This window comes from Muscardinus avellanarius (genome assembly GCF_963383645.1).
Source record: "Muscardinus avellanarius genome assembly, chromosome: 12".
In the NCBI taxonomy this organism is placed as follows: Eukaryota; Metazoa; Chordata; class Mammalia; order Rodentia; family Gliridae; genus Muscardinus; species Muscardinus avellanarius.
The window spans coordinates 29,135,330-29,158,841 of record NC_137798.1 but is presented as its reverse complement, the minus strand read 5'-3'; the positions used below and the strand labels follow the sequence as shown (position 1 = coordinate 29,158,841).

The window sequence follows — 23,512 nt, the reverse complement described above, 5'->3', positions numbered from 1 at the left end:
TTCTCTGTGGGGTGTGTGTGTGTGTGTGTGTGTGTGTGTGTGTGTGTGTGTGTGTGTCATATATGTGTGGGTTTTTTTTTTTTTTTTGGTGGTACTGGGGGTGGAACCCAGAGGCTTTCTACCTCCGGGCTATACTCCCAGACCCATTTTATATTTTATTCGGAAACAGGGTCTCACTAAGTTGCTGAGAGCCTCACTAAGTAGCTGAGGCTGGCTTTGAACCCGTGCGATCCTCCTGTCTCAGCCTCCCAAGCACGGGGATTACAAGCATGCGCCACCACGCCCGGCTTATATGTGTGTGTTACTGGAGATGAAACCCTTGGGCATTCTACCTCCAGGCTATACTCCCAGAATAATACACCCCAAAATAATAATCTTAGTATTTTATTTTGAAACAGGGTCTAAGTTGCAGAGGGTCACACTAATTTGCTGAGGCTGTCCTTGTCCTTGAGCCTGTGATCCTCCTGTTCCCACCTCCCAAATACTAAGATTACGAGTATGCACACCACACCCAGCTTTCTGTATATCATCTAACTAGTTAGCATTTAAAAATCTGAGTTATATTGAAAATATTTTGAGTTTTACTCAATGGTCAGTTTTTTTTATTTCTATTTTTTATTTTTGAGGGTCTGGGTAATTTATTCGTTTTTTTTTTTTTTTTTTTTGTCTCTCTGTGTGTGTGTGTGTGTGTGTGACTTCTGAGCTACACCCCTGCCCTATTTTTTATTCTTTATTTTGAAACAGGGTCTCACTAAGTAGCAGAGGCTGTCTGCGAACCCTGATCCTCAGGTCTCAGCCTCCCAAATGCTGGGATTACAAACGTGCACCACCATGCCTGGCTTGAATGGACAATTTGATTAACATCTCATTTCTCTCTCTCTCTCTCTCTCTCTCTCTCTCTCTCTCTCTCTCTCTCTCTCTCTCTCTCCCCCCCCCCCTGGACTTACTCTGGAAGTAGATTTTCATGGGGGAGGGAAACAAGCTAGAAAAGTCATTAGTTATTCATCATATTAAACTCCTACGTGTGGTGGAGATAAGCTTGACTTGTTTCTGAAAAGATTAAAGTCTAGTGAAGAGATTGTTCAAACAAATTATGAGAATGAGAAATGATGACAGGAGTGTGTGACATGGAAAGGTGCTTTGAAGGGGTGGGGGTAGGAAAGGTTCCCAGATTGAGAGAAATCTCTTGGGGAAAAGCAGGTCTTTTGTGTGGTGGAACATCGAGAGTGACAGGAAGTGGGACTGACTAGGTGGGCAGGAGCCAGGTCTGGAAGGATCCTGTATCTTAAGAGAAAAAGAACAGGAGGATCGCAGGTTCAAGATCCGCCTCGGCAACCTAGTGACCCTGTTTCAGAATAAAAAAAAAAAAAAAAAAAAAAGAAGAAGATCTGGGAGTGTAGCTTGGAGTAGAACACCCCTGGAGGATCACAGGTTCATTCCCAGTACTTATAAAAAATAAAAATAAAACCACCATCAGGACTTAAAATAAAAAATCCTCCTGTCTCAGCCTCCCTAGTACTTGTATTATAGGCGTGTGCCACCACACAGCCTTGAGGAAGACATCTAACCAGGGACCTGCCCCGCACCCCTTAGGACCTGGAAGGACCTGGAAGGCAGAGATAGAAAACATTTAATTGTACATCTTGAGTGCTGGACAGAGTTAAATGGAAACATTTTAGGCCGGGCGTGGTGGCGCACGCTTGTAATCCCTACACTTGGGAGGCTGAGACAGGAAGATTGCACGAGTTCAAAGCCAGCCTCAGCTACTTAGTGAGGCTTTCAGCAACTTAGTGAGACCCTGTTTCCAAATAAAATATTTTTTAAAAAAAAGGTCTGGGAGTATAGCCTGGAGGTAGAAAGCCTCTGGGTTCCACCCCCAGTACCACAAAAAAAAAAAAAAAAAAAAAAAAGAAACATTTCATTTTGATTTGTAGGCAAACCAGATAGGGTGTTACCCCAGGGTCCTGCTTGAAAACATGCTCTGAAGCAGTCTGGGAAAGGGATTAGAACGGGCAGAATTACAGAACCACAACACCTCGCTCATCCAACAAACATTTTAGCAAGTGCCCATGACATGCTATACTGTTCTTTTCTTTTTATGTGCTTTTTTTTTTTTTTAATGGGGATGGAACCCAGGGGCATTTGACCTCCGGGCTACACCCTCTGTCCTATTTTTTTATTCTTTATTTTGAAACTGGGTCTCACTAAGTAGCTGAGGCTGTCCGCGAACCGCCATCCTCCGGTCTCAGCCTCCCAAATGCTGAGATTACAAGCGTGCACCACCACGCCCGGCTCTAGATACTGTTCTTGAAGAGGAGATACAACTACAAGCACAAACTCTTTCTCTTTGTCTGTGTGTGTGTGTGTGTGTGTGTTACTGGGGATGTAACCCAGGGGCATTCTACCTCTGATTTACATCCCCAGCCCCATTTTATTTTTTTATTTGGAAACAGGGTCTCCCTAAGTTGCTGAAAACTTCAGTAAGTTGCTTAGGCTGTCTCTGAACCTGTGATCCTCCTGTCTCAGCTTCTCAAATATGGAGATTACAAGCATGCACTACCATGCCTGAATAACCCAGGGGAATTCTACCTCCGAGCTATATACCAGCCCCATTTATTTATTTATTTATTTATTTATTTATTTATTTATTTATGGTACTGGGATTTAACCCAGGAGCATTCTACCTCTGAAATACTCCCTCAGCCCTATTTTATTCTTATTTTAAAACAAGATCTCACTAAGTTACAGAGGGCCTCGCTATTTGCTGAGGTTGTCCTTGAACATGTGATTCTCCTATCTCAGCCTCCCAAGTACTGAGATTACAGGCATGTGCAACCACACCTGGCTTCAATTTTTTTTTTTTTCAGTACTGGGGATGAAACCCAGGTGCACTCTGCCTCCGAGCTACGCCCCCAGCCCTATTTTTAAGTATTTATTTTGAAACAGGGTCTCACTGAGATGCAAAGGATCTCACTAAGTAGCCGAGCCTGGCTGCGAACCATGATCTTCCTGTCTCAGCCTCCTAAATGCTGGGATTACAAGCGGGCACCACCATCAAATTTGTATTTTTGAAGAATCATGCTGCAAGGGCAAAGGATGGAGAAAGGTCAGAGACAAGAAAACATTATAGTGCAGTTATAGGAATCCGGGTTAAAGATGACAATGATAGCCCTGTGTGGTCATGCATCCCTGTCCCAGTACTTGGAGAGTTGAGACAAGAGGATCACAGGTTCAAGGACAGCCTCGGCAATTTAGCTAGACTCAGCAATTTAGGAAGACCTTGTTTCAAAACAAGGGCTGAGTATAGCTTGGAGGGAGGTAGAGTGCTCCCTGGGTTCAATCTCCAGTAAAACACACACACACACACACACACACACACACACACACACACACACAATGATGTGACTTAGGGATGGGCAGTGGAAATAGAAATAGAAGTATTTGACATTTAGGAGATAGAATTGGCAGAACTTGATATCAAATGGTGTTGGAGTCAAGGGTGACATTTCGTTGGGGATATATGTGAAATTAATCAAGGACAATCCTAGTGACATTTCAGTGTTGTCTCATGGACATGGTTCAAACTGGCTGAGCTGTCTCCTCTGTCTGCCACCTTCTCATTTAAATCACTCTGATACTCAAGGCCAGTTGCTGGGATGTAAGGAAGGCATCGCCTGTGCCTTTGAACTTCCTGTCTACAATGGCAAAGTAAAAGCCCATCCTTCAGTGCCATTTCACTTCTCTGCCCTATCAGGCTCTGAGTAGTCCTTGTTCTAACAGCCCTGGGAATGAAGGTATGTCTGATAACCACATTTTATGTTTCTATAGTAGAGGCTCAGTCTTGAGCTCCAGTCAACTTATTGAGTAATTGCACATTCCACAGAGAATTCAAGAGTTTTAAGGAGCTCTTCTCCCATGGAGATCCTAGAGGTGTTGGACATTTCTGTTCATTGGCCCAAGTCCAGTCTGTTCTCAGGCCAAGGTCTTGTCTCCCACTGGTGACCGGAGAAGCCAGTGTTTTGTCCAAATCACCTCCTCTTTTCTGACTTCCCATAGTATCTCTTCTGGTCTCCATCTTTTATTCATGGACCAGAGTTTTGCTCTTCAGTGGGTATGCCTACATTGCCTGCACCCTGGAAATTGGGGAACAAAAGACTTGTTTTGGGGAACTCCAACCCTATTTGGGGAAACAATGAAGAAGATTAAAGTTCTCTGAAACAGGAAGTTTTCGTGGAGTTCATCTCCCACCAGTTGTGATGCCAACTTGCTTATTTTCTGATACCAGGCAGGAGGCTTGAATTCTCCTCTGCCCTTTTGGGGCTGACTTTCGAGAGCAGCTTTCTCCCGGGGGAGCCCATGCCTGTGGTTTATGAAGCCACCCATTAATTGTGTCTGCTGAACTTTTAAGGGTTAATGTGACACGTCAAATTTATATCACTTATCCAAAAGCTGAAGATCAAAAGACTCAGGATTAGGAGAGTGAGGCCCAGTGGTACTGGGAGCTTTGGGAAAAAGAAGAAAGGGGCAAGGGGTGTGTGTGTGTGTGTGTGTGTGTGTGTGTGTAGGATTGAACCCAGGGGTATTCTATCTGAGCTACACTCCCAGCCCAATTTTTTTTTTTTTTTTTTTTTTTTTTTTTGCAGTACTGGGGTTGGAAGCCAGGGGCATTCTACCTCTGAGCTATACCTCCAGCCCTACTCTTCTTTCTTTCTTTCTTTCTTTCTTTCTTTCTTTCTTTCTTTCTTTCTTTCTTCTTTCTTTCTTTCTTCTTTCTTCTTTCTTTCTTTCTTTCCTTCCCTCCTCCTCCTCCTCCTCCTCCTCCTCCTCCTCCTCCTCCTCCTCCTCCTTCTCCTTCTTCTTCTTCTTCTTCTTCTGTGGGACGGGGGATTGAACACAGAGACATTCTACCTCCGAGCCAGCCCAATTTGATTTATTTGGAAACAGGTCTCACTAAATTGGGGAGGGCCTTGCTAAGTTGTCAAGGCCGGCTGCAAGCCTGCAGTCCTTCTGTCTCAGCCTCCCAAGTACTGGGATTACAAGTGTGTACCACCATGCCTGGCTTTTATTCTTTATTTTGAAACAGCTCTCACTGAGTTGCAAAGGGCCTTACTAAGTAGTCGAGGCTGTCCATGAACTGCGATTCTCCTGTCTCAGCCTCCCAAATGCTGGGATTACAAGTGTGTGCCACCTCTCCCCACTGGCAAGATTTATTTTGGGCATTTAACAAGTTGAGTGCTAGTTGCTGTCAGAGTTGGGTTATAACTGAACCATTTGGGGAGCTTGGCAGCCTAGGTCCAGGTTTACAGACCTTGGCGAACATTTACAGATCCCAGGAGCCTTCCAGTCCAAGAACCCACCAGATGTCCTAGGACCCACACCCTTTCCACCAAGACTGAATATGATGGAGAGTCAAGCGAACCCCGCCACACAGGGCAGATCCGACAGAACCACCTCATTCACCTGCCCATTCTCTGGAGGCTTCAGCCCTGAGAATTGGAGGATCAGACAACAGGGATCTTTTGGGCCCAGGCTGCAAAAGTAATGATTAGATTAAAATGAGATGCACACGTCCCCTCTACTCCCAGGTGGCTTGGCATGTCATTCTGGTTTTCTGGGTGACTTCATTTTATTTTTTTCCCCTCTTTTCCCTTACCCGACCAGCTCAGGAGCCATGTTTAGCTAATACTAAAGAGAGAGCTACTCAGCTCTGGAAAACTGCTGAGCTGGGTGTTGAGACTTCTTGGCTGCAGCAAGTGCAAGATGGTGATTCAGCAGAAGCTGCAGGTCCAGCAGCTGGCAAAGGAGGGAACAGGATAAGAAGGAAGGGAAGTCCGGAGGGGGTGGGGCAGTGCCAGCAAGAGTTTAGCTCAAAATGCCCAGGAAAAGCCTGGGCTTTTCCTGGAGTCAGGGGATTCCGGCCCTCCAGACACTCTGGAGAGCCTGGCTGCACTCCACCTCCACTGCTTATTTGTCCTTGGGAGAGAGAAGTTCTTTCAGAGGGAAGGCTCCGAGAACCTTGTCTCCCTTAGAAAGGATTCTGAGATTTCTAAAATGCCAGTGGTTCCAGATGAGAAGGGAAAATGTTAACGCTACTGTAGCAGGCAAGATCTATATCAAAACCAAACTCACCACCGTGTACTTTATAGAAGCTGGGATCAAAGCATAATTTATGAAGAAAGCTGCTGCTTTGATGTGCATGTGTGTGTGTTTGCTATTCCTTTGTTTTGATGTTTTTGTCTTTCGCCAGTCGAGTTCTATTGAATAATACAAACCTTTGTTTTAGGCAGGGTGCCTGAAGATTTTATAATGTGGCTCCTCACCCCGTGTGAAAATGTCTTGATGGGGGTGGGGGGCAGGATTCTAGGAAGCTGGCGCCATCTCCCCACTCCTACCCCATCTCCCCCAGGCCTCTCTGAGGTCTCTGGGGAGACAAGAGGAGCGGGCTCAGTCGGCCCGCAGTTGGCATGGGCAGAACTGGAACCTTATCAGCGCCTCGGGTTGTGTGCATTAGAACTCCAAGACCTGGGTGTTTTCTTTGCCTATCAGTGCCTTTTGGCAGCCGGTTACCACCCAATCTGGAAAGGGATGAGGTTAGACAGGCCAAACCCAAGCTGTACTTCCACAATTAGAAACACGTGCTCAGCGCGAAGCTGCGGCCAAGGAGCCTGGCCAGCCTATCAGAGAGCGGAGCGTGAGCACACCCCCTCCCGCCCTGGGCCGGTGCCCCGCTCCTCCCTGGGCATCCCGAGGCTGCGCTGAGGGGCATCACCTCGCCCTTGCCTGCAGCGCCAGAGCCAGGGAGGCAGGGGTCGCTGGCCAGAGCGTGGCAGAAGGCAGAGAAGTCCAGGCCCAGCAAAAGGTGAGACTTAAGAAACCGACCCTTCTGGCAGCCCCCTGAGCCAGGTGAAATTTATGGCTGTTTGAGCGGGCTGGGGAACTGTCCCAGCAAGGTGCTTATTTTGAAGTTCTGGAGAGGAACAGGGCGTTCTGATTTCCACAAAGTGGCGTCACTGCTTCCTTTTCCAGCAACTGTCTGCTTTAGTGCCTTGTGCCTTCCTTTTTTTCCTCTGTTCTCTCTCTCTCTCTCTCTCTCTCTCTCTCTCTCTCTCTCTCTCTCACTGTTCCACCCCTTCCTTCCTTCCCCCTGTTATTTCTTAGGCTCACTCTTTCCCTCTGGTCCTCACCATCTGTCTTTATGGACTTTGGCAAGCCTGCACGCCCTCCCCCTCTCTACTGCCTGTTTCACTCTCCTGGAGAGGCCTGCTTCTGGAAATGTTAAAGCAAAACCAGCCTTTCCAAGCTGCCTCCAGCCCACTCACTCCTGAGGAAGGTGCCAGACGGAGACCAAGAAATCCCCTCGGAGCTCTCTGAGTCCAGGGGGAATGCGTGACTGTGACACTGGCAGGGCACACAAGGAGGACAAACAAGTTGCCCTGTGGGAAGCGGTTTTTAAAGCTCTGGGGGCACGCGGGGCTGGTGGTGCATGCTTTTTATCTCAGTACTTGGGAGGCTGAGACAGGAGGACCAGCCTCTGCAACTCAGTAAGACCCTGTTTCTCAAAATAAGGAATAAAAAATAGGGCTGGGGGTATAGCTCGGAGGTAGAACCCCTGGGTTCCATCCCCAGTACCAAAAAAAAAAAAAAAAAAATAGGAAACCGGACGTGGTGGCGCAGGTTTATAATCCCATTACTTGGGAGGCTGAGACAGGAGGATCACAGGTTCGTGTCCAGCTTCAGCTACTTACTGAAGCCCTGCAAAACTTAGTGAGGCTCTGTTTCAAAATAAAGAATTTTAAAAAGGCTGAGAGTATATACCGCTCAGAGGTAGAATGTCCCTGGGTTCAATCCCAAGTACTGCAATAAGTAAATGAGTAAATAAATAAATAAAAAATAGGGCTAGAGGTGTAATTCAGAGATCAGAATGCCCCTGGGTTTAACCCCCAGCACCAAAAAGAAGGAAAGGAAGAAAGAAAGAAAAGAAAGAGCGAATAAACCAGCTCTGGGGCCATGGACACAATTCTGGGTTTTGAGGAACAGCCATCTTGGTCTCCCACTTTCACCATGTTGGTATCTTACTTCCCGCTGCCCAAAAAGCAACCTGGATTGGGGCCAGGCCAGAGTCTTCAGATGGCAGAGTCCCAAATGGCGGTGCAGCAGTGGCCACGGGTACCACTGACAAGAGCTGGGAAAAGAGAACGTGGGGTGAGCGAAGGGTGAAAGAAGACTGATGTGTGTACGTGGTGCTAGGAAGGCCAGGGCTTTGGCCGCCCAGCAGCCCGGAGTAGGAGCCGCTCTGCCCTGCCTTTGCCACGGCTGACTGGAGTCTTACTTCACTCACATGAAATGGGGCCCAGGGCCCCTAAGGTCTGATTGCTAGAAATGTGCCTCGAGGGAGGAGGGTGCAGGCCACCACTATCTGTCTCCAAGGCCAAAAGTTGCCCGCAAGGAAAGCCTGAAATCTGTTCCTTTGCTGGGCATGGTGGTGCTTGTAATTCCACCATTCAGGAGGCTAAGACAGGCCTCGGTTCAAGGACAGTCTCAGCTACTTAGTGAGGCCCTCTGCAACTTAGTGAGACCCTGTTTCAAAATAAAAAATAAAAACTAAGGCAAGGAGTATATCCTGGAGTTCGAATGCCCCCGGGTTCCATCCCCAGACCCTCAAAAAAAAATAGTTTATTTATTTATTTTCTTTTTTAAGCACCTTTTTCCTTGTTTTTTTTTTTTGTTGTTGTTGTTGTTGTTTGTTTTGTTTTGTTTTGTTTTTGGTTCTGGGGATTGAACCCAGGGGCATTCCACCTCCAAGCTACACCCCCAGCCCTATATTTTATTCTTTATTTTGAAACAGGGTCTCACTGAGTTGCAAAGGGCCTCACTAAGTAGTAGCCAAGGCTGGCCACAAACCACAATCCTTCTGTCTCAGCCTCCCAAAGGCTTATTCTTTTTTTGAAACAGGGTCTCACTAAGTTGCAGATGGCCTCACTAAGTGGCTGAGGCTGGCCACAAACCTACCATTCTCCTGTCTCAGCCCCCAAGTACTAGGATTACAAGTGTGCACCACCACGCCTGGCTAAAGCACGGTTCTTATAACAACCAATCTAGCGCCCGTCTATGTGTTTTTTCTTTCTTTTTTAAACGTGGTGCTGGGGGTGGAACCCAAGGCCTCGTGCCTGCGTGGTAATCACTCTACCACCGCGCCACATCCCCAGACCTCCATCCCCTAAACCAAATGGCCCTATCCCAGTTTTCCCAGTCAGACCAAAATAATGTAGTTCATGGAACAGTAGCTGGCTTTGCAGAAAGAATGAAATTGCTTTGGGGATCCACGTGGAAAGTGTTTATTGGCTCACGGAAAAAGGCACAAAATGACCGTTTCCCAGCCCAGCTCAGCGAGGTCAGAATCTGTATCTAGAATCATAGGGCACTTGAAAACAGCAAGCAATGAGTGGTCTCTGAGCATCTCCTGTACCCTTTGAGCTTTCTTTTTTTTGTGTGTGTGGGTCTGGGGGTGGAACCCAGGGGCATTCGACCTCCGAGCTACACCCCCTGCCCTATTTTTTTTCTTGGTGGTACTGGGGTTCCTGGAAGCCCTTCTACCTCCGGGCTACACTCCCAGACCTATTTTATATTTTTTTAAATTTGGAAACAGGGTCTCTTAAGCCAGCGTGGCTGGCTTTGAACCTGCGTGATCCTCCTGTCTCCACCTCCCAAGCGCGGGGATTACAAGTGTGCGCCACCATGCCCCACCCCCCTGCCCAATTTTTTATTCTTTATTTTGAAACCAGGTCTCACTGAGTTGCAGAGGGCCTCACTAAGTAGCTGAGGTTGTCCGCGAACCGCGATCCTCCAGTCTCAGCCCCCCCCCAAATGCTGGGATTACAAGGGTGTGCCACCATGCCCGGCCCTTTGAGCTTTCTTAGAGAAAGGAGAAGCCACAATAGGCACTACCCACCCCCAGTTCTGTCTGGCATCTCGGTGCTTGCACACCCTCCTTCACAAAGCCACCATATGGTGTAGGAAACCCTGATACTTATTCCCTAGAGCAGCACAGTGGCTCCCATGGGCAGCTCCCTGATATTTTCTGTGTAGACTTATTCATCCATTCAGTAAGATTTAGCACCGACCCTGTGCCACACAGTGTTTCGGGATCTCGGCGCCACCCTGGCCAGCAGCTATTGATGGCTGTATGCCCGCGGCTGGTTGAGGAATGCACAGCGCAGTTTCATCTCCCCTGGGTAGGAGCAAGTAGGAGCAAAGCAGCAGCACGTACAACACTGCTTGGCTTTCTGCAGGGCGTCCCTTCCCAGCACCTAGCGGCACCTGATTCTGAAGGACTTACGGTGTTTTGTGCTTTCCTTTTGTGGAAAGTGAAGCAGGGTTGAACATCTCCGATCCTGTGCCTTAGCCAGGTGCTTACTGGCCCCACAGCCCCAACCCCATCCTTGTGCCTGGCACCCCATACTTCCAGACAGTGTGGGTTGAGTGGATCGTTTATGGAGGAGCATCTGAGAAAAAAAAATGCAATAGATTAGAAACTGAGCAGGATCACTGGGCATGGTGGTACATACCTGTGATTCCAGGCAGGAGGGTTGCAGGTTCAAGGATAGCCTGAGCAGCTTGGCAAGACCCTGTCTCAAAGAATAAAGAGTTTGAGAGTATAGCTCAGTTGGTAGCTCAGAGGGGTAGAGCATCCTTGGATTGAATCCCCAGTACCCAGTACTGCAAAAAGAAAGAAATAGAGAGGGGAAGGAAGGAGAAGAAAGAAAAGTGAATGAATGGAGAAGGATCAGGGGGACAGGAAGGAAGACAAAGGGCAAACAGTGTGACCGCGCACAGTGTGACCTGGGGGCAGCACGACCTCTCAAGCCCACCACACCGTCTGCTTTCCTAGCTCTTCTGCGTGGCCTCTGGTTATCAGCATGATCCTGAGCAAATCACATCCTCTTTTTGAGTTCCTTTGTATGAACATTTTTTTTTTTTTTTTTTTTTTTGGTGGTACTGGGGTTCCTGGAAGCCCTTCTACCTCTGGGCTACACTCCCAGACCTATTTTTACATTTTTTTAAAATTTGGAAACAGGATCTCCTAAGCCAGCGCGTGCGGCTGGCTTCGAACCTGCGCAATCCTCCTGTCTCTGCCTCCCAAGCGGGGGGATTACAAGCGTGCGCCACCACGCCCGGCTCTATGAAGAATTTTTTTAAAACCCTAATACTTTATATAACATTACAAAGGTTACAGAATTCAAATGGACCAAATCTCCATTTCAGAGCAGGAAGGGAAGCTCAGAGAGGTTAAGTGGCTTGTCCAGTTTCCTCAAGACAAGTGACTAAGCTGGGAGGGGGGCCAGGGCTGTTGGGAACCTCAAGTTCTAAAGTCCTAGGACTTGCAAAGTCATACCTACCACGTCCCTCAGGGAGCAAATCTCCAAGCTCCTAACGCCCGCCCCTTCTTACCATTCCATTCTCACACAGGCTGCTCTGAGCTCCACCTGCTTGCTCTGTCCTCAAAAGGCATCAGAAGGCCACGTGGTCCCTCGCTCCCCAGGTGACCCTAGGTGGAGCTGAGGAAGAGTGAACAGCCACAGCCCTGGCTCCGATGTTGCCAGGACTTCAAACCACAGCTCCCTAATCCATCCTTAAGACTTCCTGCTGAAGACTTGTTTATACTAGTGATTCACTTCAAAATGGTCTAGAGAGATTAATTTTAAATTGCCTCTTTTGCCTGCAGTCAAGGTAAAAGTTTCCCCAGAAATTTTTTTCCTAGTCTTTCCTTCCCAAATGTATAATCCTTTAGCCTCCTGCATCTCGCCACCCACCGAGTCAGGCGGGGTGACTTAGTCCAGCGAAATCACGTAACGGGCTCTGCCAAAGGGCCTGATGTTGTCTATGACAGCACGGTACACTTTATGGCCACTTTGTGCTCCGGACACAGGTCTCTGGAGATTATCTCTTGGCTCTCCACCTTTTTTTTTCCCGCAATGCTGGGAGTTGAACCCAGGGTTTGCACATGCTGGGCGAGTACTATACTTTCTGAGCTCTATCTCCAGCCCCTCGGCTTTCCATTTTGATTCCTCTTGTGGTATTTTGGAGTTGTGTGGGTTTTTTTTTTTCATTTTGTTGTTGTTGTTGTGTTTGTTTTTGTGGTACTAGGAATTGAGCCCAGGGACATTCTACCTCCTATGTCTCAGCCTTATTTTATTTTTTTATTTTGAGACAGGTCTCACTAAATTGAGAGTTAAATTGTTGAGAGTCTTGCTACATTGTTGAGGCTGTCCTTGAACCTTCTATCCTCCTTTCTCAGCCTCCCAGGTACTAGGATTACAGGTGTATACTACCACACCTATTTCTCTCATGGTTTTTTAGTATATCCTCTTGTCAGTAAAATAAGGAAACCAACAGATCTGTGGGGACAAAAAGCAAAGGACATCCTGGAGCTCCACTTGTCTTGCAAGAAGCTTATAACTCTTGGGCCTGTTTGTATGTGCCTCTGGGTTGTGCTTGGGGGACTGAAGCTGTATGAAATATACAGGAGTGTGAAGGAGAATCTGGGATTAGATGAAGAAAGGACATTGTATCTTTGCCCCTGAATTTCTCTCTCAAGAGGAGACAAGAAACTGCTGGCCTGTTTGTTATTGTGTGGCATTACCACAGGGAGAAAGAGAAGGTAGTGACCCTCTAGCTAAGCTTTGGAAGTTGGAAGAGTTGGGATGCTGGCAGGTGGTGTGGCTATTTGCCAACTACATTAGCACACTGTTGACCTCACCTTCACTACCCACTTCTAGGGAGCCTTTCCATTTCCCTCCTGGTGTCTTGCAAAGCCTGTGGACAGACACTTGATGGGTTCTGGGTGTGTGTTGCCTAGTTTCTCTTTTTTTTTTTTTTTTTTTTTAATTTTGTGGAGGATTTTTGTTTTGTTTGGTTTGGTTTTGTTGTTGTTGTTGTTTTCCTGCGGGTCTGGGGATGGAACCCAGGGGCATTCAGCCTCCGAGCCACACCCCCCTGCCCTATTTTTTATTCTTTATTTTGAAACCGGGTCTCACTGAGTTACAAAGGGCCTCACTAAGTAGCTGAGGCTGTCTGTGAACCACGATCCTCCAGTCTCAGGCTTTATAAGTGTGCGCCACCACGCCCGGGTTGTTGTTTTTTTTAATGCTGGAGATTGATCCCAGAGCCTTGCACCTGGTTGCTCATTAAAAGCTTTTCTCGTGGCCGGGCATGATGGCACATGCTTGTAATCCTAGTACTTGGGAGGCTGAGACAGGAGGATCATAGGTTCTAGGCCAGCCTCAGCAATTTAGGCTCTCAGCAACCTAGTGAGACTCTGTTTCCAAATAAGAAATAAAATAGCTTCGGGTATAGTCCCCCCACCCCCAAAAAAGGCTTTTTTTTAAGGGTGTATCCCTGCTTCTAGTCTGCATGATGTCTCTCCCTGTATTTATTTGTATTGCTACTATAACAAATCATTACACTCTTACTGGCTTAAAACTACACAAATTTACCAGGTACAGTGGTACATACCTGGAATCCCAGCCATTTGAGAGGCTGTGACAGAAGGATCACAAGTTTGAGGCCAGCCTGGGCAACATGGGAGGCCCTGTCTCAAAATAAAAAAATAAAAAATAAAAGAATGCCCCTGGGTTCAGTCTCCAGTACAAAAAAAAGAAAAAATCTGGAGATGTCTGTAGAACACGTCTGGATTTAATCCTGAGCGCCAGTTTGTAATCCCAGTATTTGGGAGACTGAGACAGGAGGGTTGAAGATTGGAGGACATCCTCAGCAACAGAGCCAAACTCTCAGCAACTTAGGAACAGTTTCAGAACAAAAAATAAAACAGAGCTAGGGTATAGTTCAGAGGGAGAATGACCTTGGGTTCAGTCCCACATACACAAAAAGCACACAGATTTATCATCTTACACTCGTAGAGGTCAGGGTGGGCAAGGCTGTGTGCCTCCGGAGGCTGAGAGGAGAGCTGTTCCCTCGCCTCTCCCTGCACGTTTTGGCTCATAGCCCCTCTGCTTCCAAAGCCAGCAACTTAACATCTTCAAGTCAGTTTCTCCCTGACCTCTACCTCCATCGTCATCTCTCCTTTTGGAACTCCTAGGCTCCCTCTTGTAAGGCCTCTTGTGATTACATCAGGCACACTCAGAAAACCCAGAAGATCCCCATCTCCAGATCCTTAATTGAATCACGTTTGCAAAGTTCCTTTTGCATATTCACAAATCCCAGGCGAGAGGCTGGCATCTTGGGGAGGGCGTTCTGCCTCCCACAGGCCTCGCGAGGTCTGCCGTGGTGAGTGGTGATCGTGGGCAAGCCTGAGGAAAGGCTTCCGTAATACCCAGGGATCAGTCTGGGGACACGCTTGAGGTGGGATTGAAGGTGATTCCTCTGCAGGGGTCAGGACTTGCCCACCCCACCCCAAGTGGGGAAGCAAGTTCCAGCTTGGGGACAGGATCTCTGAATCTCTCTGCTGGTCCTGCAGCTTTTCCAGGACAGGAAGGGTTGAGCCAATCTCTCATACTTGGCAGGTGAGAGGCCCTAGGCTCTGGGCAGGGCACTAGGTTGCTGGCTTCTGAGGTTTTTCTCTTCCTGCCTGTCCCATTCTTTATATTTCTGTCACTTTGATGTTGAGATCTTTATTCTAGGTAGATTAAGTAACCAGTAACCAACTCCTGACTTCAGCATCTCTTTTTTTTTTTTTTTTTTGTGGGTCTGGGGATGGAACCCAGGGGCATTCAACCTCTGAGCTACACCCCCAGACCTATTTTTTTTATCCTTTATATTGAAACAGGGTCTCACTAAATTGTGGAGGGCCTCACTAAGTAGCTGAGGCTGTCCACAAACTGCGATCCTCTGGTCTCAGCCTTGTGAAAGCTGGGATTACAAGTGTGCACCACCACACCCGGCTTCAGCATCTTTTTGAAGTTTTCTTCCCTTGCTAGTTTTTTATCTTATCCTCCCCCCTTCCAGGAAACAAAAGAGAAAAAGAAGGAAAAAAAAAATACCCAAGATACCCAAGAGATACAGATAAACGTGGGATTCCATGGGGGCCTGCAGAGAAGCAACAGCTACTCCCATAGCTGGATTACAGTGAATCAGAGTCAGAGTCTTTTGCATTATATTTTGTCCAGCTAGACTAACATTATAAAAAACAATCACATTGCTGGGGCTTTCTCACATAGGAAGCATGTCTCATTCCCCTGGGCTGAGCTGGGGCATCCGTATAGCTGCCTCCAGCTCCATGAATAGCACTGCTCTCCCCAGTGTTTTGTGGTCATCTCTTAACTCCCCCATGTCCCCCATTACACTGTTGCAGAGAACTGTGTCTTACTTATAACTCTGCCACATATCGGAGTTTCTAACTCTAGCAGACCCTGGGTAAGTGATGGATAGATGCGTGATGTTGATGGATGCACACTCTCACAGTTCAAGCTGCAGGAGCAACCGATCCCCACCTTTGTGGGCTTCCCTGAGGGCTCTGGGTGTCAGGCGTGCAGGACTCAGGGTCTAGCTGAGCAAGGGAGAGACGACAGTTGAGAGCAACAGCAAGGGTGTCTGGGTGGCAGAGAGGCAGCAGCAGGCCTCCGCGCAGGACAGGGCTTGGCAGGCACCCAGCTGTCTTGCCTGTACTCTCTGACCTTTCCTTTCTGGATGGAGGCTCAAGTTTCAGCTGCTGTGAGGGAAGCTGCCCTGCTGCCCCTGGGAACCTGAAAGTGCCTCTCTGTCCTCAGTCACATGCTGAGATGGCCCAACCTCCACCGGGTAAAGGGTGATACCTGGGCCTGCAGCTTTGTTCTGAGATTAGGGGCCACAGAGCACCTGCCCGTCCCCACTTCATTCCTAGAATTTCCTTTTTTTACTTCTGAAAGTGTGAAGGTAAAAGGTTAAATATTAGTCAAGGGCAGGGTTCTGGCTGAACCAGACACTGACAGCAAAGGCTACTTGACAGCTTTCTGTCCTTCACACACCCCGAGGAGCTGGCAGTCTGAGGAGTCTTTCTGTTTGCCTTGACTAGGCCTGTCTCTTAAAGAAAGGATTGAGCCAGACATGGTAGCCCATGCCTGTAATCCCAGTACTTGGAAGGCTGAACCCAGGAGGATGGCAGGTTTGAAGCCAGTCTCAGCAACCTAAAGATACCCTCAGCAACTTAGCAGTAAGGCCCTGTTACAAAATAAAATAGGGTTGGGGTGTACCTTAGATGTAGAATGCCTCTGGGTTCAACCTCCAGCACCAGGAAAAAGAAAAAAAGATTGTATGTGTTATGTTTTCTTGATTTTTTTTTTTTTGAGGAGGGTGGGTGGGAATTTTTTTATTATTATTATTATTATTATTATTATTATTATTATTGGTACTGGGGGTGGAACCCAGGGGCTTTCTACCTCCAGGCTATACTCCCAGACCTACTTTTTTATACTTTATTTGGAAACAGGGGCTCACTAAGTTGCTGAGAGCCTCACTAAGTAGCTGAGGCTGGCTTGGAACCTGTGTGATCCTCCTGTCTCGGCCTCCCAAGCGCTGGGATTACAAGCGTGTGCCACCACGCCTGGCTCCTTTTTTTATTTTGAAACGGGTCTCACTAAGCTACTGAGGCTGTCCTGAACTCTGCATCTTCCTGTCCCGGCCTCCCAAGTACTGGATTATAGGTGTGCCAAGTGAGCATTGTGTGTTTTCTGTCCTGGTCTCTTGCCAGGGGGAGGAGGGATTTCTTTGATTTCTCCTATTCTACCAAGGGCATTCTACCTATAAGCTACACCCCTAGCCCTAACTTTTTTATTCTTTATTTTGAAATAGGGTCCACGAAGTTGCAGAGGGCCTCACTAGGTAGCTGAGGCTGGCTGTGATCCTCCTGTCTCAGCCTCCCACCACGCCCGGCTCCACTCCCTTTCTTTCACAAACCAAACTCTTTTATCCTTTAGTCAGTATTACTCGTGTGCGCCAGGATTTGTACTGGTGCCCAGCCTTGTACCCAGCATGTCTCAGGGCTCTGAAGAGAAACTGAGATCATAGCCCCAGTTGTTCAGAGTGGCTTGGGTTGGACTGTCACCATGCACATGATCCTGAAATCTTTACTGAATTGAGTAAGATAGCCAAATGTGTATTTATCAAGCTGTCTCGGTCCGTCTGGAACGTTCAAGTATTTACAAAATGTCCTCCCTCTCTAGGCACTTAAAATCCTTCCTCTGACAACATGTTTCGATTGTCCTTATATGCCACCATCTTGGATAATGGCTCCTCCAGAAGGAGTTAGGAGTTTCTACTCTTGAAGTCAAGCTTAATGCTGCTCTTTTGGCTCTGAGACCACCTGGGGACTGTCTCCTCCTGATAAGACTCCTGGGGAACAGGGAGAGGTGTTTACTGTGGAATGTGTAGGCTGAGGTGAGATTGGGGGACTAATGGACTGTGGCATTTCCTTAATTAAATATTTGTTGAGTGCCTACCATTGCAGGCACCAATGATATACCCTCGGGTTAAATGCATTAAAAAAGCCAAGTGTTGTGACACATGCCTATAATCATAGTACTTGGGAAGCGGAGACAGAAGGATTGCAGGTTCAAGGACAGCCTCAGCAAGTAGTAAGACTCATCAGTCTAGCAAGACTCTGTTTCAAAACAAAAATAAGAGCCAGGTATGGTGGTGCACACTTGTAATCCCCGCACTTGGGAGGCTGAGACAGGAGGATCGTACAAGTTTGAAGCCAGCCTCAGCTACTTAGTGAGACCCCGTTTCCAAATAAAATATAAAATAGGGCTGTGAGTATAGCCCGGAGGTAGAAAGCCTCTGGGTTCCACCCCCAGTACCACACACAAAAAAATTAAGAATAAAAAATTTAAAATAGGGCTGGGGGTGTAGCTCGGAGGTAGAATGCCTCAGGTTCTATCCTCTTTACCACATAATAAATAAATAAATAAATAAATAAATAAATAAATAAATAAGTAAAATAGGGCTGGGTGTGTAGCTGAGAGGTAGAATGTTCCTGGGTTCAATCCCCATTACTATAAAAATGTGTGTGTGTGTGTGTGTGTGTGCGCGCGCGCGCGCGCATACATATGCGCGCGTGCACCTGACTTCCTAGTCTTCAAGGAAAGAGGAGCTGGGCGTGGTGGTGTTTGTCTGTAATCCTAGTATTTGGGAGGCTGAGACAGGAGGATCACAGGTTCAAGCATAGTCTTAGCAAAGTAGTGAGACTCCAGTCAACCTAACAAGACCCTGTTTCCAAATAAGAAATAAATTTGGGCTGGGAGTATAGGTGGAAGGTAGAATGCCTCTGGTTTCAATCCCCAGTACCCCCAAGTAAAACACAATAAAATACAAGGAAAGAGGAAAATAGAATAGAAACATTGTTTTATTATTTATTTATTTATTTTTGCAGGTCTGGGGATTTGACCTCCAAGCTACATCTCCTGCCCTTTTTTTTTTTTTTTTTGGTGGGTTTGGGGATGGAACCCAGGAGAATTTGACCTCTGAGATACACCCCCTTGCTCTTTATTTTGAAACCAGCTCTCACTGAGTTGCAGAGGGCCTCACTAAGTAGCTGAGGCTGTCCGCGAACCGCGATCCTCTGGTCTCAGCTTCCTGAATGTTGGGATTACAAGTGTGCGCCACCACACCTGGCTTGTTTTATTTTTTATCTTTTTTTTTTTTTTTAATGTGTAGTGCTGGGAATCAAGCCTAGTGCTTTTGCACATGCTCTGATGCACTCTACCACCTAGTTACATGCCCAGCCCAAAGATTATTTTAATATAAACAAATAGATATAAACAAAGTGGTCTGGGATTGGGGGGAATTACTAGGGATTGAACACAGCAGGGATTCTGCCTCCAAGCTATTCCTCTGTACCTCTCCTTTTTAAATTTTGAAACAGGGTCTCACTAAATTGCTGAGGCTGACCTTGAGCCTGTAGTCCTGCTATCTCAGCCTCCCAAGTACTGGGATTATAGGCTTGTGGCAGCCTGCTAGGTTTGGTGGGATTCTTGTAGTGAGGAAGGCAAACTTTGTACCTTGACTATAAACTGTGACTGATATATCTCACCTTGCAAGCATGTTGCTGAGAATATAAAAAATTACAAAGATTTGTGGAACAGGTAACATTTGAGTTGAATCCTGAGAAAGTAAGAGCTTGCCAGGTAGTGATGCCAGGTAGTGAGAAGAAACAGGTAGATAATATCAGAACCTTCCTAACCTACTAAAATGTTCTCAGAATCAAGTAAAGTTGGGAAATATTTGGAAAGTAAAGGCACAATTAATTTTAAGGTCAAGTATCTATGTAGCTTAATCAGCCACTCTAATAAAGTCAGAGCCCTGGCAGAAAGCTGAAGAAAAATAGAAATATTCCTATGCTTTTACATGCATGACTGTACCTTTGAGTATCAGGGAGTGCCCTAGTCACTGTTTCAGGAAAGGGGAAGCACGGGGGGGTTAATTTTTCTCTCTTTTATTCTCAGGCATTTTGCCACCATAAGGAAATTGAGAGTCCCTCTCCTGCAGCACAGGGCCCTGGTGGGGTACAGGGCGGGGTAGCATTAAGCTTCTAGAGCGCCCCCTCCTGGCACTCAGCCTCTGAGCCCTTATCTAACCCTTGCAGGTCCCATGTTGTTGGGATTTCTGGAGGAGCCCTGTGACTCACATGCCCCCATACCACCAAAGATATTCAGATAGGTGGCAAATTAACACATAAAAACTTGTTCAACATCGTCATTAGAGAAATGTGAATCAAAACCACAGTGAAATACTATCACACACCTATAAAATAGCCAGATTTTTTATTTTTATTTTTATTTTTTTTTTTTTGGCGGGGATGGAACCCAGAGGCATTCGACCTCCGAGCTACAACTTCAGTCCTATTTTTTATTCTTTATTTTGAAACAGGGTCTCACTAAGTTGCAGAGGGCCTCACTAAGTAGCTGAGGCTGTCCGCAAACCGCGATACTTTGGTCTCCTCCCGTCTCAGCCTCCCAAATGCTAGGATTACAAGTGTATGCCACCACGCCCAGCTTATCCAGTTCTTTATAACAGATTTATTTGCATAATAACCCCAAATGTCTATCAGAATAGAAAAATAAGTGATATATCAATATAATGGAATAGTATTAATAAAAAGGGAACAAACTACTAATACATACAGCAACATGAATACGTCTCAAAGCATTGTTAGGTGAAAGAAGCCAGACAAAAGCCTCCCTAGTCTATGATTCCATTTATATGAAATTCTGGAAAAAAAAACTATAAGGACAGAAATCGAATTAATGGTTGCCAGAGGTTGTCGAGGAAAGAGACTCAACTGAGCACAAAGGAACATGACACAGACAGCTTTTTGGAGTGCTAGAAATAGTCTGTACATTGAGTTTGATAGTGATTAAACACTTAAACGCCTTTGTCAAATCTCATCAAACTATACTCAAGAAAGGTGGATTTTGCCGGGTGTGGTGGCGCACGCTTGTAATCCCCGCTCTTGGGAGGCTGAGACAGGAGGATCGCATGGGTTTGAAGCCAGCCTCAGCTACTTAGTGAGGCTCTCAGCAACTTAGTGAGACCCTGTTTCCAAATAAAATATAAAATTGGTCTGGGAGTATAGCCCAGAAGTAGAAAACCTCTGGGTTCCACCCCAAGTACCACCAAAAAAAAAAAAAAGAAAGAAAGAAAAGAAAAGAAGGAAAGGTGGATTTTACTAAATGTAGATTATACCTTGCTAAACCTAAGAAACAAAAGAGTCCCTTAAACACCGTGGCTGCAAAATCAGGCGTAAGGAGGTGACAGTCAAGATCCTACAGCCGCTCAGGGCTCCTGGACCAGGTAGTGACTTGAAAAGTTAGTCCATTCTCGTGTCCTGATCAGATGCTGACTTCCCCTCTCCTCCCACAGAGCCGTCCTCTGGCTGCCAGCCCCGGATAGGGCATGCTCTGACCAAGCTCTAATTTGGGGCACATATCCGCATTTGTGACCTATTAACCGAGCCAAGGTTTCCGGTCACTGGGGCTGCACTTGTGAGATGTCTGGCCAGCCTGTTCCAAACCCATCACTAGGAACAAGTTGCATTCCGCTGGGATCCTACGTCCTGGTGTGGCCCTGACGGCATGTCTGGGGCTTTATCTTTTCAGTGCTCCTGACATGGGTCAACTGTTCCAGTGTGCGGTGGGCCACCCGGGTCCAGGACATCTTTACAGCTGGGAAGCTCCTGGCTCTGGCTCTGATCATCGTCATGGGGATTGTACAGATATGCAAAGGTGAGTGTCCCGGGAGTGATAGGGCCCACACAACCTTCCACCCCTTGCACGTACAGAACCCGAGGTTTTCCAGTTCTGACTTGGAGTGACTTCCTTTCTTCACTTGCTTGACAGAAGGCATGAGAGGCCAGTTTTCCCAGGGCGTTTGGGGGTGAGGGGTGCCCCCACCCCTACAAAGGTCCATCTCCTGTGCTGGCCTCCTGACTCTGCTACAGCCAGCTGACTCTGTTGCTGTTTCTCCTCCAACCCCATCTTTTATGCATCCCTCCATCTTCTACTGTACTTTGTCCATATCTTAAAATGGAGAACAGAGGAGGAACGTTTTATATGTTTCAAAATTACTCATAATCTCTGCAAGAGAGCTTTGCATTCCTGGGGCCCCTGCCAACATTCCCCAGTGGATTTGGTCCTTTCCAAGCCTGTGTCCATATTTGGTTTCCATGGGACCCATGGCACCAGGAGGCTCCACTCAACACCACCGCCTCATGGAGACCATCCGGTGACAAAGACAACGCCTCCCACCTGCCCCAAGCCCTGAGAGCTGGGGGGTGTTTACTCCAAGAAACAAGTTTCTGGAGTAATATGCCTGCTGGTTTTAATTAAGTCCTTTAGCAGGTTGTATTGTTTTCAGGAATTTAGATTTAAGGAAATCAGTGTACTACTATCTTATCAAAGGTAGTGATGAGTTCCTCCTAATCTGTCTCAATTCTCTCTCCCGGTCACACTAATCTCCTTGTTTCCTGACCACATGTTGGGTTACAGATGAATGAATAACATGTGGTCAGTTACTCTGTATCTCATACAACCTGAATCAGCGCTTTTTGTTTGGCTTGGTTTTTGCTTTTTCTGCTGGTACTGGGGTTTGAACCAAAGGTTTTCTATCTTGAAACAAGGTCTTGTTAAATTGCTAAGGGTCTTACTAAGTGGCTATGGCCAGCCTTGAACCTGTAATCCTGCCTCAACTTCCCAAGTACTGGGATTACGGGTAGGGGCCACCATGCCTGACTAGAAGGAGTTTTTTGTTTTGTTTTGCCATGCTAGAGCTCAACCTTGGGCCTTACCTGCTGTGCAAGCGCTCCTGCAGCCCAGCAACCTTTTTTGCGAGGCCACTATACGCAGGACACTGCTCAGTGCTGGGACGGCAATCTAAAGGCTCATTACTAAGGGTAAAGAAACACCAAACACACACCTTAGAAAGAAACAGGATATCAAGAAAGCAAACAGGACAGGGATGAGCTAGTAGCCTTATAGCAGCTCAGGTTTGAGTGTCTGCTGTCCTTGATGCTTTCTTCGTGGAAATGTACAAACCTGGATGTCCAGGAAGGTGGTCAGGAGACGCCAGGCCTGCATTTTCAGTCTCGTCAGCCAGCCTCCCAATTTACTAGGGCCTTTCCTCCCAAGTAACGTTGCCTTGTTAGAAGAAGCATTTCCGAATCTCCTTTGAACTGAACCCCCGCGTGGACTCATGGTCGCCAGGTACTGGGAGGTCCTGGGCCTGGGTTTCTCTGCTCCTTTTAGCCTCACTTCTCCAATATTCCAACATGCTGGGTTCACTGGAGACCACACAAAGAGCTGGCGTGTCGCTGCGGGGAGGAGCAGGGATTAGACGGGGCCGGCTGGGGGCCACCAGGCCTGGACTTGTCTCTGAGCAGCCTCTGGCCCACTGTGTCCACAGGAAAGTACTTCTGGCTGGAACCCAAGAATGCATTTGAGAATTTCCAAGAACCTGACATCGGCCTCATCGCACTGGCCTTCCTTCAGGGCTCCTTTGCCTACGGGGGCTGGAACTTTCTTAATTATGTGACTGAAGAACTTGTTGATCCCTACAAGTGAGTTGAAATAGCTCAGCCCTTTCCCTTCGCCCTTGAAAGGCCACAGCACCTGTTGCTAGAAAAAGGTAGCAGGTGGGCTCGGCCCACTTCTCCAGCCCTCTGTGCTGCTGACCGGGCTCTGGTCTACCCTGAAGTACTAGTTCATTTCCCAGGGACTTAAACCATTTGCCATCCACCTGTCAGGAGGAGAGAAAGGGTCCTGTGACTGTCCCAGAGCAGGTTAAAAGATGAAATCCGGTCTGAGTCATGCCTCTTCCTTAGAGAATGAATGGCCCCTGAGGCCTCTGGGCATCTTTATCACCTCTCAGAATGGGGCCCATCTTGTGCCTGGAGGCAAGGGGAAGGGTGCATGCTGGAGATCTGGATCAGCAGGTGTGGAGCATAGTTCCTCCTAAGCTGTTTCATTTCCTTGAAATTATCCCCACCCTGACTGAGACAAATGCTACCTCCAGGGAGAGGGTCCGCCAC

General features: G+C 47.2%; 1 protein-coding gene across 2 annotated transcripts in view; it reads left to right on the top strand.

Annotated features, from left to right (window-relative positions):
• SLC7A8 (solute carrier family 7 member 8) overlaps positions 1 to 23,512 on the top strand; it is a gene marked incomplete at both ends in the record, with an annotated part of 64,403 nt that overhangs the window by 29,320 nt on the left and 11,571 nt on the right. The window contains 2 exons of one of the 2 annotated variants that reach the window (XM_080707491.1): positions 21,087 to 21,212; positions 22,888 to 23,041. In XM_080707491.1, coding sequence (XP_080563617.1) covers positions 21,087 to 21,212; positions 22,888 to 23,041 — 280 coding nt within the window. Of the gene's footprint in view, positions 1 to 21,086; positions 21,213 to 22,887; positions 23,042 to 23,512 lie in introns of those variants that run through there. The other variant, XM_080707492.1, reaches the window with a different exon arrangement.